General features: G+C 39.8%; 2 protein-coding genes across 5 annotated transcripts in view; both read right to left on the reverse strand.

Moving 5' to 3' along the window:
• The window catches only part of Sec61a2 (SEC61 translocon subunit alpha 2), a 30,375-nt gene extending 25,842 nt beyond the window's left edge, over window positions 1–4,533 (reverse strand). For 3 of the 4 annotated variants that reach the window (XM_020157668.2, XM_074056648.1, XM_074056649.1), the window contains exons 1-3: window positions 4,406–4,533; window positions 2,283–2,350; window positions 555–620 (exon numbers count right to left, since the gene is read on the reverse strand). In XM_020157668.2, coding sequence (XP_020013257.1) covers window positions 555–620; window positions 2,283–2,350; window positions 4,406–4,412 — 141 coding nt within the window. In that variant the 5' untranslated portion in view covers window positions 4,413–4,533. The remainder of the gene's footprint in view (window positions 1–554; window positions 621–2,282; window positions 2,351–4,405) is intronic. The other variant, XM_020157670.2, reaches the window with a different exon arrangement.
• Window positions 4,534–7,436: 2,903 nt separating this feature from the next.
• Window positions 7,437–17,292, reverse strand: part of Dhtkd1 (dehydrogenase E1 and transketolase domain containing 1) — a 35,188-nt gene continuing 25,332 nt past the window's right edge. Inside the window, exons 13-17 of the mRNA XM_020157667.2 lie at window positions 16,002–16,166; window positions 12,774–12,856; window positions 12,056–12,225; window positions 10,407–10,492; window positions 7,437–8,939 (exon numbers count right to left, since the gene is read on the reverse strand). Of these exons, the coding sequence (XP_020013256.2) occupies window positions 8,838–8,939; window positions 10,407–10,492; window positions 12,056–12,225; window positions 12,774–12,856; window positions 16,002–16,166 (606 nt within the window). The 3' untranslated portion in view covers window positions 7,437–8,837. The remainder of the gene's footprint in view (window positions 8,940–10,406; window positions 10,493–12,055; window positions 12,226–12,773; window positions 12,857–16,001; window positions 16,167–17,292) is intronic.

Below are 17,292 nucleotides of genomic sequence, written 5' to 3' on the forward strand. Positions count from 1 at the left end.
AACAGGAAAAAAATTTCCAAACTCACTAGTAAACTAAAAGAAATACATAGAGCAAAATAATTCAAATTAAGAATAACAATAATCAATGGTGATGCAGCTCAATGGTAGAGTGCTTGCCTGACATATGCAAAGCCTGGGTTTGAGCCCCAGCACCACTTAAAAAAAAAAAAATCCCAGGTACCTGGCAGGTAGCGATCAGATGGGTTGTGGTTTGAGATCCCCATCTCAACAGAAGAAGCTGGGCAAAGTGGCACACATTACTGCAGGAAACACTAATAAAAGGACCATGATACAGACCAGCCTGTGCAAAAAAGTGAGACCAGTCCTTAGTTCTAAAATAACCATTGCAAAAAGATTTGGAAGCGTGGCTCAAGTGGTAGAGCACTTGCCTAGCATGAGGTCCTGAGTTCAAATCCCAATACCACCAAAAATTTTAAAATGGAGTAACAATGCTCAGTGTATTACAGTATATTATTTTAACCAAGTTTCTCAAGTTCTAAGTAATCTAGATCTTAGAACAACAGTACAGACACTGATATAATATGGTTACATACCTGACAACATACTAAGAAAATGAAGAGAGTTATAGCAGTCCATAGTACCTTCTCTCTAAACTGAATCTGTACAATAAAATACAAAAAAAATGCTCAATCCAAAGCAAGAAAAAATAAATTTAAAGCAAAAACCCACATTAAAGTATAACCAACATTCCCATCATGACATGCTATTAGTCACTCTGAAAATGTCTATTTCGCTCTAGCTTACAGCAGCTAAAACAAACAGCTCAACTTCTGAAACATAAGCCTCTATTTTTTTTCTTTAGCATATATTATAATTGTACCAGAGGTACAAAGTGACATTCACAAAACAGCTTATAATATATCTTAGTTAGATTCAGCCCCTCCATCATTATCCTTTACCCCCCCCCTTCTTGGAACAGTTTCAACAGGTCTCATTGTTCCATTTTCATACATGAATACTTAGTACTTCCACCATATTCACCCTCCTTCACTCTTTCCTTATGCGCGCCCCCCTCCTTCTGGTACCAACTCCTGAACAAGACTTGTTTTACCTTCATGTCCTTCTTTTTCTCCTTTTATACGTATTATACCCCCAAATTTGTTCATCCCCTCCATTATTCTCCTTTCTACCTTAGTCCCCTTCTTGTGGTGATTTCACCAGGTCTGAATGTTCCACATTCATACGTGTCTAGAAAGTACACTTTCTTCACTTTCTTTGCTTTCTCATTTACCCTCCCTTTCCCATTAGTACCCCTCTCCCTAGCATGACCAGTTCTACATTCTTGTCCTTCATTGTTGAGGAGTCTGTTGTTCAGTGAGTTTTTTCCCTTGGTATTATACCTGGACATGCGAGGTAATTTAAATACAGGCGATTCTCATGTATATTGCACAAAGGTAGATGGCACTTTAGGCACGTTTCAGTTAACATTCTATCATGCCACTCTACAACTGTCTGTAATGTTATACAGTTTTATAATATTATACGGGCAATCCTAGGTCAGTTCATGAACTACGAAAAGTTAATTTCTTGGGATGCCCTAACTGTCACTAGACTGACTATTTTTACCATCTCAAGTTATTAAAAATGAAATATACTTCTAAATAAATTAGTAAGTTCAATGAAACTCTTACCTATCTTCATGCCACTATTCTTGTTAATTTCATGAGAAATTCGAAGTACAGAAGAGGAATGTCTAGGAACTAGCCAGTTTGGGATTAATAGTATTTAAATAGCTCAAAAAGCACACAATGATGGAAGAATGACTTGATTCAATTACAATACTTTCTAAAGGCACTCCTGTCATTTTTCTTTCCAATGACTGAATCAATAAACGGGAAGGATATACCTGCAGAATTGCAATTCATTTATGTAAAACAGTTGGTACTCATCAAAATCTACCCAGCAGACTGGACCATTCCTAGCCCAGCAGGTCACACTAGCAAGCACCACACACCCTGTAATACAGGGATTACAAAAGCTTACCATGGCCACTATGGACTTAACTAACAAAGAGGCCAGAGAAACACATGGTTTGGAAATATTACAACTTAAACAACAATCATTTTGGAAAGCATGAGAAACCTATTTAGACTTAGGCAGGTCTGTATTACTTTTATTTATTTTGTCCTCTTGCAAGGATGAGTAGGTAAATTTTTTTCCAATTACAACCAGAAAAGGTTTGGGGAAAGTAAATCAATCTTGCTGCTTTGGCAAGATAAGTCATTTAACTACCCTCTATATTAATAAAATATTATACTTACTTTCCTTTCGGGTTTCTGAATTTCTGGTAGAACTGCACAGAAAGGTTTTATAACTTCTAAAAATTTGACTATAAAAAAAAAAGTCTCTATTATAAAGTTGGAAATTATCTTTTTACAGATCAAATACAAATTTTCTTTAACTTTGAACAGCAATTTATCCCATCCCCCCATATCAAATAATCATGATGCTTTACATTTCAAATGAATACATAAAAGAATAATGTTTTGAAGACTAATCTGTAGAAGCAAAGCAATCAAGTATCCTTTTACCACAACTTTGCTTCCTCACGCTGTATCCAATCCTCTTATACACAGAAAAGAAATTATTCAGTTCTCAAAAAAGAGCAAATTTTACAGTTTCCTGTGTTACCTGCAAGGCAAAGCACTATGGTAGACAGAGACAGGGTGAAATAAAGGAGGAGGTGTTCTCCATGGAGGAAAGTAAGCCAGAAAGTAGACTTCACCTGCAGAACTGACTCAGACAACTTAAAGATGCCAAAATTCATTAAGTGAGAAAGAAAATGGAACCATCTCCCAGTGTTAACTTCTTACAATCTACAATCTCTACTGCATTTCATGCAGCCATATTTCACTGCCTGGCCATCCTCTCAAGTAACAGTTATCAAAGTACTTGTTTATATACATAGGAAAGTACTACTTGCCCAGACTACTTGGATAGCCTATAAAAGATAAAGCCAGGTTCTTTAAGGATAGACACTATCTTCTGACTTAAGTCAAGTCCTGCTGCGAAATTAGGCAATGAAGACGATAATCTTTCAAGCTTCAGTCAAGCTGTAGGTCTTTACCAAACAGTCTGTAATGTGCAGAAACACAAGCAGTGTTTGGGTCTTCTTTCCTTCAGACACTGGATTCTGTACTAACATTCTGAAATTGCTCTAAAGCTGAGGAGTGATTACATCTCCACAGTTAGCCAAAGGCTGGCTGGCTATACTACCTTTCTTTTCTTTTTCTCCCCCACCCCAATTGGACAGCACCCCCCCACACACATACACACACACACTTCTGCATGCTGGGCAAGTACTTAGCACTGAGCTATGCCCCTGGCCCCATACTATCTTTTTTAAATCTCTCAAAAGGATGGCAGCCACTTTAGTCTGATAGAATTTAGTAACTGTCGGGGAGATTTGTTGCATACCATTTTGAACTATTTGGAAGGCAACTCTGAATTTTGAAAGCCTGTTCATTTCAAATGCAAAACAATTGGCCGTCCCATCAGGAAACTTCCTACAACCTTTTGATCCCTTTTCCCTCACACCTCAATCCAAGTCACGGTCCAAAGCCCACTTCTTGACATTTGATGATCTTTTGTATTGAAGTGTTTGTATTCATGCATCGCTTTTGTCTGCAACTTGTCCATCAGTGTGTGGCAGAAATCTCCTCATTGTAGGTAACTTCTACTTCTTTTCTGGTTTTCTCCAATCTCCACTAGTTGGCCAATGGGTCCACCGCTTGGGCATGTGGTTATCCATTCGTCCAACAAACATCTTAACAGTTACTAAGTGTCTCTGGGAACATACCCGGGGTGGAGTGTTTGGGGGAGGCCCCAAAGGATCCCCCTCATAGAAAGGCCTTATCCGTAAGGCTCATACCACCTTACAGTTTTCAATAAACGCTACCGAATGGCTGGGAAGAACACTTTAAGGAAAATGCAGGGCTACCACTCACACGCCTTTCCTCCCCTGAACACCTGCCCATGCATCACTTTTTCGAAAAAGCATTTAATATGAGTAAAGAAGCTTATTCATCACATCACGCCAAGGAAGGGTGATTCGGAAGGAAGAACAGGAGCTTCCACGGCTCCAGAAAAAGCACAAATGGTCCAGGTTTAGGCCGGTGCCCTGACTCTCCGCCCCCGAAACCAATGGATGTCCCCGCGCCATCCTCGCTCCTCGCCACCTACGGGGCGCAAACCCCGGGCCCCGATCCGGCTCCCCGCGGCCGGCGGGGCGAGGCCTCGCTCGACTGGAGGAGCCTCGGCGGAAGCCGCCGCCTCGCACCCTCCATAGCAGCCCCGCGGCCCGCGGGGCGGACGACCCTTGGCGAGCGCAGGCCTCCCCGCCCACGCCCCCCAGGAGAGCCCCGCTCCAGCCGCCCCTACTCACTGCCCATGGCGGCTGCAGGGGAGGCCCGGCGGGGCTCCGCGGCCTCGGCGATGCCTACACTAGCTCGCCTCCCCTGGCTCAGGCTACGGCGCCGGCTCTGGACGTGCTCCGGCCAGCCCCGCGTAGGCTCCGCCCCGAGTCACGTGACGCAGGCCCCAACTCCGCACGCCCCACCCCCAGACCGGGCCCCGGCCGTTGGCAGACGGCTGCCGCGTTGCCATGGTCACCGCCCGCGTAGCCGCGGGGCGTGCCCTGACGCCGGGAGGCGGGACCGACACGCCCGTGGGGCGGGCCTTAGTCGGGAGGCGGGGTTCCCGAGACCCAAAGAGGCTGTGGCGGCCCAGGCTTTTCATTTCTGAGCGTCTCCAATGGTCCCTGAGGCCTAGGACTGAGTCGCTGGACCAGAAACGACCTTCTGGTTGTCTTCCATTTTATTTGTAACCCCTTGACATTTGTAACAGTTGTGTTACGTTGTATATAGTCAGTTGCTTATGAAACTCTTCTCCCCTATCCACCGCTTATGCACCTTCTCCATCTTCTCCAAAACAGATGTCAGGGTTTTATGCCCCAGCTGTTGAGCCGGTTCCTGGAGCCAGCGTTCTGACGCAGTGTGGCTCCTGTTGCCATCTGTCCCCTTCTTGGATACCATGGTATAAGAGAAAACACACTCATAGAAATCAGCCAGCCACTGCATGTTAATCCCTCCTCTCCTTCCGAATAGCCATTCAGAAGGCAAGATAGCCAAGAAACCTATCCGAGCTACTTGGACAAAATGAGGATAATAACAACCCCCTGAGAAGGATGTGGAAGGAAATGATAGTTGTACCTAGAAGGTTCAGTTTAGGTTGGGCTTGCAGGAGTCTCTGCTCTATTTGTGGTCAGCTGGGACAGCCCCCATGCTGGGCAATTGCATTATCAAGAAGCTCTCTCCTTATGCTGGCTGTGAATTCCAACACTTCTCCATATGGCTTCCTCATGTGGTCTGGGCTTCCTCACAAGATGGTAGCTGGATTCCAAGAGACATCCTTGAAGAGACCCAAAATCTCTTACTGCATTTTGTTTGTGAGGCAGTCAGGAGGATCTGCTCAACTTTAAGGAGAAAAAAAAGACACCACCTTGAGGAGAGGGTGTGACAAGGTTTTGGAAGAACCTATGGTAATATTGCTGTGGCCATTTTTGGAGAATCCAGTCTACCGTAATCTCCTGTCCTTTGAACTCATTTATACCTCACTCTACTTTGTATTAGTTATTTTTGTATTTGACTGATCTCACCTACTACACGGTAAACTGAGGAGGGCTTAATTTTTGTATATCCTGTAAATGATTGACTTAATGCAGTTTGGATACAAGTCTGTCAGGTAATTGCGTGAATATAATGTTCTTTCGATAAAGATGCACTAAACTGAAAACATAACATACAGAAACTGTACAGTAGCCTTACTGTCCATTTCTGAGACAGCTTCATATTTCAAGAACCTGGGAATAAGTTTTGTCACTCTGGGTAGCTTTTGTGAATAACCTTCTAACCATTCTTCAATCTTTCTACTACTACATGCTACTCAGGACTTTTTCTTGATGAACTACAAATATGTCACATCACTACATCTATCACAGATATCACTCTACCTTGACTTCTCATGTTGTTTTAGTATATTCAACAAGAAAGTTCCTCTCTCTAAGCATAAAATGCTTTGTCTTTTCAAACACATTGTTAGTTCATTGAGGACCAAACTCAATATATTTCTAAGGTCAAAAATATGCTCTCTATGGAATAGGTATCCAATAAACTATTTGTAGGTGAATACCATTCTATTCTTAAAGGACCATTTCTTATTTTTGTTCAATCAGAGCTGGTTCTCTACATGAGTAAGAAATGACATGGCAAAACACTAAATACATGTTTAAAAGTGTCCTAAATTAACTGAATTTGCAGTTGGCAAATGAGACTCCTTTGGAATATACCAGATTTAAACAAAAATATGATCCATCTTACCCCAGTCAGAATGGCTATCATCAAGAAAATAATAACAAATGATAGGCTGATAGAGTTGACAAGCAGGAAGAGCATCTGTCTAGCCAACGTGAGACCCAGAGTTCAAACCCCAGTACTGCCAAAAAAAGGAAAAATATCCCCGCAAAAGATGGCAGAGATGGGGGAGGAGGTAAAAGAACATTTATATACTGTTGGTGGGAATGTAGATTATTAAGGCACTATGGAAATCAGTATGGAGAGTCCTCAAAAAATTAAAAATAAAATGTGGTATATATAGACAATGGAGTTTTATTCAGTCATAAAGAATGAAATTGTGTCATTTACATTGTGCACCATGCCTGGTTTCAGCTCTATTTTATTGAATATTAAACTAGCATAGATATGTATAATAGATATAAATGGGATATGTTTATCACATTACTACATTTTTAAGAGGAATAAAGCTATGCATATTTGATTTACAATTCTTCATGGCCCTTTCCTGCACAGTAATTCAAAATGAGATTTAGAATAAGAAAGTTAACATGACAGAGGATGGACTGGAAGTGTGACCCAAGTAGTAGAGTGCCTGCCTAACAAGTACAAAGCCCTGAATTCAAACCCCAGTAACACCAAAAGAAAAAAACAACAACAACAAAAAAAGATGACAGAAGACATGTTTCATGGCTCATGTTGTTATATAACAAGAAATCAAAAACTTGTCAGGAGAAATTTAGGGAGATCTAAGCAATTTTTAAAAATCTTACCCTCTATCCCATCTTTTAAAACCTTTTAATTCAGGAAACCATGCAGCCAGGTGCTTGTGACTCATGCCTGTAATTATAGGTACCTGAGAGGCTGAGATCAAGAGGATCACAGCTCAAGGTCAGCCAAGACAAAAAGTTAGTGAGACCCTCATCCCAACCAACAGCTGAGTGCAGTGGTGCATGCCTATCACCCTATACTACGTGGAAGGTTGAGATAGGAAGGATCATAGCTCCAGGCCAGTCAGACCCCCATACTGCCCTCCCCCCCCAAAAAAGAAAAGAAACCAGGAGACCTGAGAAAAACTGACACACTTTAATTTTTTAGTAGTTTTATGTGTGACATTGATACTCACTCTCATTAAATAGGCATTTGTAATTTTACTGATTGACATGAGTGGTGCTAAGTTACATGATTCATAAGGCTTGACACAGAAGGAAGCACTGGGGTACATAGAAAGAAAAGAGAAGTAACTACTATAAAAGTGTTTAATCCATACCCTAATGTCACATTTATGATGTGAATTATGAATTTACCCTTGTGGACAAAACAAACTATACATTGGTTCTGTAAGACACAGCCAGTTGCTGGTAAGAGCAGAGAAGGAATGGTGCATACAAGGCCCCAGGATTCCTCCCCCCACTTCTCAAAAAGAGAGTCCTTATGCAAGAATGATAGATGGCACAGGCTCCACAGCACCAAGATGAGTGAAGCTACATAGTTTGTTGTTCAGTTATGCTTTCAGCACTAGGCTTAATTTTTTTTTTCAGTAGTGGAGATTGAACCCAGGGCCTCATGCATACTAGGCCAGCACTCTGCCACTTGAGCATGCCTTCTGACCCTAGGTTTCATTTCAGATGGAGCAAGTCACTTGGTGACCTCTAAGAAATCCCCAAGAACCTGGCACTGGGAAGGTCCCTCTGTCAAAGTTAAAGTACTCTTTAAATCCACAAATAAACATTTACATTGCAGCTGGGACTTTTAGAGGCAAAACTGATTAACCAGGAGCAGAAATCCCCATATCAGACACCAAAGTCAGTTGACAATCATAAGGTATCATTGCAAAACAATTTGGTGGAAAAATAGATCACAAATCAATTTTAGCATAGTTAAAACTCCTTAATTTTAAAATACAGAGCTAAACAATCACATACACAGAGATTTACACTGAATAGGAGTTAGGTTTAAGGATAAAAGCTCACTTGAAGTCCATAAATCAAGAACAATCTAGTTTTGCTGGTATTTGGCAGAAAATTTTGCACAGTGCTGGGAGATTACATAAACTGAAAATACTGGTACTCACAGGGCTTGGAGAAAGGAAGGGAAAATTAATGAACATGACATGTGTCAAACAAATTGAGAATTTGTTTGAGGTCATCTATACATGCCTCTAAATTATGTCTAGAGAATTTTGCCTGGTTAATTACTAGAGTCAGAAACCATCTAGCTAATGGCCTTGTTCTCCAGTTCACTCACATCTAACCAATGCATAATCACTGTGCAATTCACATATTTATAATAATCCCCCTGCTTATTTCACCTCTTCCAGATTAAACTGTCTGAATCAATCCTAATATTTTAGAGGAATTCAGACTTTTCATGTTACCTAGGTGAAAGGGCAGAGAGTAGAGGAGGCAGGCCTTTCTTTCTATGGCAGTGTGCTTAAGAAAAGGTAGTGTCTCTTCAAAGGACACATCAAGTGAAGGTTCTGGTGAGGATGTCTTCATGCTGCTGTAGGTGTACCGTGCCAATCCCCACTGCAGGGGCTGGCAAGGGGGGCCGGCTCACAAGACGGAGCTGTCATTGGAACAAAGAAGAGATCAAATGACATTTTGACCGCATCAGAGCTCTGCTTATATCCATCACGAAGGTGCATGTATTTCTCTTAGCTGTTTAAACATAAATCACAACTCTGGAGAGATAATAAGTTACACAGAATACATTAGAGGGAAATATTTGTCACACTAACAATTACCTAAATTCCATGATAAGGTGAAACAAGTTTTAAATCTGTCCCATATTTAAGTAACTATTAGTTGGTGTTAGCAGTACAGTCTCCTTAATTAGAACTATTTATATGTGAGAATAATTTGAGCCTAGCAAACTAGTATCAAATAAGTGATCTGGATTCTAATCCACACAGAATGGAAAGATGAACAGAAGCCCATTTCTTCTTCCCATCATTTTTCCCTTCCTAAGGGAAATTGATTCACAGCTTTCCTCCGATATACACCAGCTTCCTAAATGGGTGTATCTGGTCCCATACTGTAAAACAAGCTTATTCCTCATCCTGTTTCCCCAGGGCTGGGATAAGACATGCTGAGGAAATAGTGACACAGTGCTTTTTCTTGTTTGGTGTAACAACTTTTTTTAGTTGTACAATAGGCAAAGCATCATTAATCAAAAATATGAAACTTTGATTATCATTGCAGTGCTCAAAAAGTTTTAGATTTTGGAGGATTTCAGATTTCAGATTTTAAGGGTGGATAGCCAACAAAGTCTATGCAAATATTCCAAAATCTGAAAAACCCAGAAATCTGAAATATTTCTGGTTCTAAGCATTTCAGGTAAGAGATAACCAATCTGTAGTATATACACATATTCAGCTGCATAAACACTGAGGGTTTTCTTCTAAAAGAATAATCTAAAACTAGATTTTGTTTTTGCCTTTTCTTATTTTGTTTTTGGGGTTTTTTATTATTATTATTAATTTATTCGCATGTGCATACATTGTTTGGGTCATTTCTCCCCACTGCGCCCCCACCCCCACCCCCGCCTCCACCATCTCCCCCTCTCCCTGCTGGCTTCCAGGCAGAACCTGTTCTGCCCTTATCTCCAATTTTGTAGAAGAGAAGACATAAGCATAATAAAGAAGACAAAGCATTTTTGCTAGTTGAGTTAAGGACAGCTACACAGAGAGATTCCTAGCATTGCTTCCATGTACAAATGTGTTACAACCCAGGTTGATTCATCTCTAACTGATCTTTATACTTTTTAATACAATGTATAGACCAGGCCAGGAGTAAACTCACAATCTTCCTGCCTGGGCCACCAGAGTATTCAGATTACAGGCATAAACCACTATGCCCAGCTTAAAACTACACTTTTCTACTTTAATTTGTTTTTAAAGAAATGGAATGTTAATAGAAAACCATCTGTTGTTACCCTAGGAGAAATAACACACACTCACATACACATACTCACATAAACACATACACACAACACAAAGAAAGAAAAAATCCATAAGAAACAAAGAGCTATCACCTTGCAAGCCAGTTGCTTTTCAAACCTTGGAGAAACGAAAAACCATGGACCCATGTTCTGAGGCTCCTCCTGACTCCAAATAAAATCTATAGAAAAGAAATAAAAATAAAGTCACTTCAGTACCCCAAGTAAACATATATACCAAAAGAGGGGGAGAGGAATGGCTGGATAGACAGACACAGATAGGAATCCAACCTCAGTTAAATGCATGCTTGTCCAACACGGCATAGTATTATGGTTTTTTTCCTAACAAACACATAGCCATCCACCCGCCACCACAATCATGATACAAAACATTTCTATCGACCCCCCCCAATTTCCTCATCCTGTCCATTTGTAGTCAATTCCCCCTTTCATCTTCAACCATTGGCAATGAGATCTTTCCTCTGTTCCTACAGTTTTGCCTTTTCCAGAATGTCACATAAATGGAATCATTCATCTGTGTTGTGGGTACAGCAATAGTTCACTCCTGGGGCTGGAGATGCAGCTCATTGGTAGAGTGCTTCCCTAGCATGTGCAAGACGCTGGGTTCAATCCCCAGTATCTCCTCCCAAGTAGCTCACTCCTTTTTATTATTGAGTGGTATGACACTGCACAGATGTTTATTCCTAAGGTGAACTGTGTTTATTCACTCACCAGTAGAAGTATATTTTGACTGTTTCCATCTTGGTACAATTACAAATAAAGCTGCTATAAACATTTACATACACATTTTTCTGTGAAGGAGATTTCATCCTCCTCGCTAAACACCTAGCAGTGGGATTGCTGAGTCACTGTCTTCCAGAGTGGTTGTAATAGTTTGCATTGCCACCAGGAGTGAGTGAGGGTTCCAGCTACTTTGTACTTTTAATGTCTTGCTTTGTTTTAACTTCAGACATTCTCTTAGATGTATAGCCATATCTCATTGGCTAAGTTTTCATTTCCCCACCCTTAATGACATTGAACATCTATTTATTTGCACATTTGCCATCCCATTCTTTGGAAAAGTCCACTTCATAGGTTTCACACATTTAGAATAGCTGGATTGTTCATATCTTACTGCTGAGTTTTAAGAGCTCTTTTCATATTCTAAATAGCCCTTTGCCAGATATATATTTCCAAGTATTTTCTCTCAGTTTAGAACTTATCTTTTTTATTTCTTTTTACACAATGCAAAAGCTTTTCATTTTGAATAAGTTCCATTTCTCTTTTATGGAATGTGCTTTCTGGGTCATAACTAAGACCTTTTCATCTAACCCAAGGTTACAAAGATTTTCTCCTATTCTAACAGTTGTAGTTCTACATTTTACATTTAGGTCTAAGATCGAGTTCTTTTTTATATAAGGTGCCTACAGACATCCAATATTCTAACCCCAATTGTTGAAAATCTTTTATAATTATACTGCATTTGTCAAAGATGATGGTATAGCATTGATAGCCACCCCCCAAACTCTTAAGAAACTACTTGTTTAACGTGACAGGAAGGGACCTGAGGACACCAAGAGAGACATGGAGACACTGGTGTTAGTGGTACTTTGCTTTATATCCTCAGATTCCAAGAGATTTGATTTTCTAGTAATTTGCACTGCCTCTACCACCGTTTTCTACCGAAAATAGTTTAGTTTCAGGTATCTGAAAAGCAAAGAACCCTAACAAGAAGAACCCTTTACCTTGAACGTATGTGTATTTGCTCATTTCTTGTTGTAATGAGTCCAGTGGGAAAGGGCAGACTTCCTCTATTCGGATGATGGCAAAGTCATGCTTCTTGGCTCCTAAAGACTCTCTATGCTTCAGCAGGGCATAGAAATGCTTGCCACAGCAGAAAACAAGGGTCTTAACACTGTAGAGGAGAAGGTCAACAGGGTGGGGGAGAAATATCCTTAAGAGTCATGTCAGACAGAAGAAATGGGAGAGTAGATTTCAGTGTCTTCCTGTTGAAGCTGGGGCGGGGGGGGGGGGGGGGGGGGAGGGGGGGGCGGTCTGTTGCTGGGGTCAGCTGCTGCACCCAGGCAGTCAACCTTGGTAGGACTGGAGTTTGAACCCAGGGCTTCGCGCTGGCAAAGCAGATGTTCTACTGTTTGAGCCATGCCTCGAGTCCACAGGCGTATGTGCCTCCAAAGCTCACTCTTCTAGCACACTCTAACTCTCTACCCCTGACTTAAAGCTTTTATATCAGGATGGGGACTGGGGATGTAGCTCAGCACTAGAGTACCTGTCTAGCATGGTGATCTCTGGATTCAATCTTCAGCATCTATCTCTCCCTTTCTCTCTCTCTCTCTCTCTCTCTTGATACAGGAGATTTTGGCCACTTAACATGATCTATCTTTTTAACTTTTTAACTAATTAAACTTCTACCCAGAGTATGAAAACAGGAACACAACAAATTACTTTTTTGGATCCACAGAAGAATCACCAATGACTGGTTTGAATGTTGTTCCTGGTGCCATTTCTTGAAGAGTTGACACAGCTGCCTAAGAAAGAAGAATCCACACAGGTTCAACAAAGGAAATGAGCTACAGTTTTCATTTACAAGAAACCCTATTTTTAAAAAAGCATCAAAATTATAGCCCAAGTAAGCACACATACTAATAAATAAAGTAACTCTCCCTAAAATATCAGTTCAGTATACTTCAGACTAAAATGATACAAGATTGCCTTGCCTGTGCCACATTAAGGGCATAATATTAAAAGAATTAATATTTCAGTTTGATCACACAATTTTATTCTCAGTGAAATTTTGTGTTAAGTTTTTGGAAATGGAAATATTTTGTAGACCTTATAAAACAAAACAGCTAAGCTACAGCAATTATGTTTTTAAACATTTTTGACTAAAATTTATAAGTGAAATCTATTTGGTCAGTACACCTAGGAACAATACATGTCCATTTCTGTGATGGAAAGAAATTTGGTTAATGACTGAATGCAAATAAATGCTGGAAAAACAAATAGTGGTTGCAAAACAAGATAAATAACTAAGGAAACCAAGCTTGGAGATTCAATTTGTTTTCATCTTGTTGGTGTCCCTATGTTCTCATCCAAAATAGGCACATGACATTGTGACACCCATTGTGGAGTAGCTGCTAGATTGATGCTGGCTATTGTGATATAACAACTAAATACTCAGCTGTTTTTATTATTAAGGAAGGTGTGAGAAAGGTGAGTTTTCTCTGTGCAGAACCACAGCTCCACTTCGTAAGGAAGGATAAAAAGGAGCTAAGGTTCAGAGTTGGATAGACAACAGTGTGAAACTTAGGTACCACTTGTTGAACTACACAAGTGTCATGTTTTCATGTGGTGAATCATCTCTGAATAGGTCATCAAAAGAAAGGTTTAAATTATATTCTGATAAGTCACTTGTGCCATAACTCAATTTTCAGGAAGAAATCAGAATATCAATAGTGGTCCTAACTTATTTTTTATTAACACAGGATTTACATGCATCAGGAAGTGGAGATCAGGAGGATCATAGTTCAAGGCTAGTCACAGAGAAAAGTTAGCAAGACTCAGCCAATAAGCTGGGTATGGTGATATACATCTGTGATCCTAACTGCACAGGAGACACCAACAGGAAGACTGTGGTTCAGGTTGACCAAGGCACAAACTGAAGACCTTATTTGAAAAATAACTAAAAGCAAATAGGGCTGGGGGCATGGATCAAGTGGTAGAGCACCTGCCTAGTAAAGTGAGGCCCTTACTTTAAACTGTAGTACTGTCAAAAATAAAAAAAAGACTTACATATTTAATGAAGCTATCTGAGGGCCTTTCTTATTTGAAATTTGTATATTATACTTGCAGAGAAGGGATAAAATATTAGTCAGAATATTTTATTTTGTTCTCAGTTTCAAGCTGAAAAAGGAATTCTCTATAAAGTTTCTAATAATTCATACTTACACTTAATAAGTATACTTGTATACTTAATAATATATACAATATAAAATATTATTTAATATCACTTAATATGCACTCTTAAGTGTATACTTAATAATATATACATGTTTTATATTTGATATCATTATGATATTATGATTTGGAGAGCAGGTGACAACCCTGGGAATACAATGAAAGTTGGGTCAAGAATCCCAGATGTATATATTTCCTAGAAAAAATTATAGTAATTTCACATTTTAATTTGGCCCCTTTAAGACTACTATTTCAAAACATCTGTATGAAAAGAGCCCTTTCAGATAAACTGTGTCAAAGGGATTACATTCACTTTTTTATTTTTTGTTTTGTTTTGCTTTGTTTTTTAGACAGGTCTCACAATATAGCACGAGCTGGCCTCAAATTCTCAATCCTCCTACCTGTGCCTCCTAGTGATTAAAGGGATGCATCACTATGTCTGGCCTGTATTAACTTATCCTGCGTGTTCTGTGATGCTTTGAGGCTGCTGAGAACAATGAGTGAGAGAGAAGAAGTAGGCCCCTTCACATGAATGGCTGCTATCTGTGGCACCTATTTCAAGTGCATTTCCTCAACAGTTGGCTCCCACGGCCAGAACTAGGGAGAGGCAAGTAAGGTACCAGGAATGCAAAACATTAGAGGGTACTGACTCTAGTGCTATGAAAGTGTGAGAGCCAAGAATGATGACCTCTTTACTCCCCTGGGAAGACCAGGAAGAGCTTGAAACAATGGCTACTTAAATCAACACCCTTCAACTCCAGACACACATTTTTTCACCTTTGGGAGCAGCATAAGATATTCCTGATCACCCAAATCAAATCTTTTTTCGCCTCAGTCATCCCATCCAAATGAATGCAAAAAAATTTTAATGCTATTCCTATCTAAAACTCTCATATGAAACTGAAAAAATATATATAGCAGAAGAGCTACATATATGCCTAGCAGTATTTATTATCTTGAATGCTATCATTTGAAAATAGCATATTTTGTGATTTTTGTGACATATTTTAAAGGTATATTGTGTGCTTAGTATTCCCAGGAAAAAAAGTACACTTTTAAAGAACCATAGCAAAATCTATACTGTTATAATACTTATTGAAACAGGAATTTATCTTGATTTAAAAAAAAAAAAGAGAGAGAGAGAAAAGCCAGGCCGGCTCACACCTATAATCCTAGTTACTCAGGAGGCACAGATCAGGAGAATCACAGTTCAAAGCCAGGCTAGACAAATAGTTCATGATACCCTATCTTAAAAATATCCAACACAAAAAAGGGCTGCCTCAGTGGCTCAAGTGGTAGAATGCCTGCCTGGCAAGCATGAATCCCTGAGTTAAAACTCTAGTGTCTCCAAAAAAAAATAATCAGGTCAAGAGACGTAGCTCAATTATAGTGTTTGTCTAGCACGCATGAGGCCCTGGGCTCAGTCTCCAGCACTATTATCAGTGTAGAAGTGCTTAGACCATCTGGACTTCAGAACTTCTTTTAAACTTATATCTGTTTAGATATACCAGCATAACATTTGCTACCTGTATCCTTCATTACAATAGAAATGGGAAGCTATATTTCCCATTAAAAATATTAAAGCTGCAAAGTCAATTCAAACTAAAAAGACTTTTCTGTAATTTAGAAATATAATTAGATACAGAAAATAGAGAAAAATGTAACACAAAAAATGACAAAAGGAGAAAGTCTTATAAAGCAGTTCTTTCTACTCACAGGGAACCTGAGCAACATCTTGGGAGAAGCAACAATGAGGGGTTTTCTGAAGTTGCGGACCATCTGTCTTCTGAGCAAGTGGAAATACTGTGCAGGAGTGGTCGGATGCACCACGGACATGTTCACGGTGTCGCCATCCACCCCCTCTTCTGCACTGTCACACAGCTGGGAAAGAAAGGAAGGGAGCATTAGGCTCATCTTTTGCAATCACAAAGACCATATCTTAGCCAAAGGGAAACCCATGTGTTCTCGATTAATAAGAGATAGGTCCCTCTGTTATAAAGGAATAACAGAAGATAAGTTCATGACATGTAAAGTATTAACCAGAGGAGAATTCTGATGGTTTTCTCTCTTTGTCCAATTCTGTGTCATCTAACAGAGCTATTTCCAGACACAGCTGCTTGCTAAAATCACCCAGCGAGGGCATTTTTAAAAATCCACATTTTGCTGACTGTAGGGTCAAGTTAGGGGCAGAAGAAAGTACTTCAGAAACTCACTTTCCTCATGAAATAGATTAAATTATAGTGTATGTGTTTTAAGACAAAAACAAAAGCAAAAGCTGAAAAGTTGAGAGCAAGAAAATTACATCTTAGAAGACACTGGTGTGATAGGATGCTGAGAGCCTGGGCCCTACCCCTATTCCACAAGTGATGCAGGCAAGAAACAGAGTTGACAAGACCTTAAGAATTCCTACTAATATCCTCCAGTTTGAACAAAGGCAATGAATAGGCACCCTGGGAAAAAAAGACAGGCAAAATCATCTAAAAAACAAACCAAAACAGAGCCTGAATGACAGAAACTATGAAAGTAATGCCCACCACTGTGCTGACTGGGGAGTGGGTCCTTGTAGGTAGGTAGTTACTGAATCTCAGGAGAAAGAGCAGTATTTGGCAAAAGTCTCCAACTCAGCAGAGTTCTTTCCTCCCACTGCCATCCTCAGCCTCCAAACACTGCAATTTGTACTCAACTGTTGTTTCCAAGAATGCAAGTTGGTTCCAACAGAGCAAGATATATAAGCTATTTACCCACACCCTATCAGAGCAACAGTAAAGTAAGTCTTCGAAGAATTCCCCTACATAATCAAAAACAAGATGAAATAACATAGCAACAACATAAATATCATGTAGTCAAAATAATTTTATACAAGAGGAGGAAAAAGGAAAGGAACATAACATGCAAAAGGCAAGGAGTTTTCAACAGAACACACAGAATTAGACAAGAAAGGAGAACATGATGCTAACAAAACAGAGTGGGAACCCAAAACTACCATTATAGGCCTAATAAACAAGAA

Source organism: Castor canadensis, chromosome 15 (genome assembly GCF_047511655.1).
Source record: "Castor canadensis chromosome 15, mCasCan1.hap1v2, whole genome shotgun sequence".
NCBI lineage: Eukaryota > Metazoa > Chordata > Mammalia > Rodentia > Castoridae > Castor > Castor canadensis.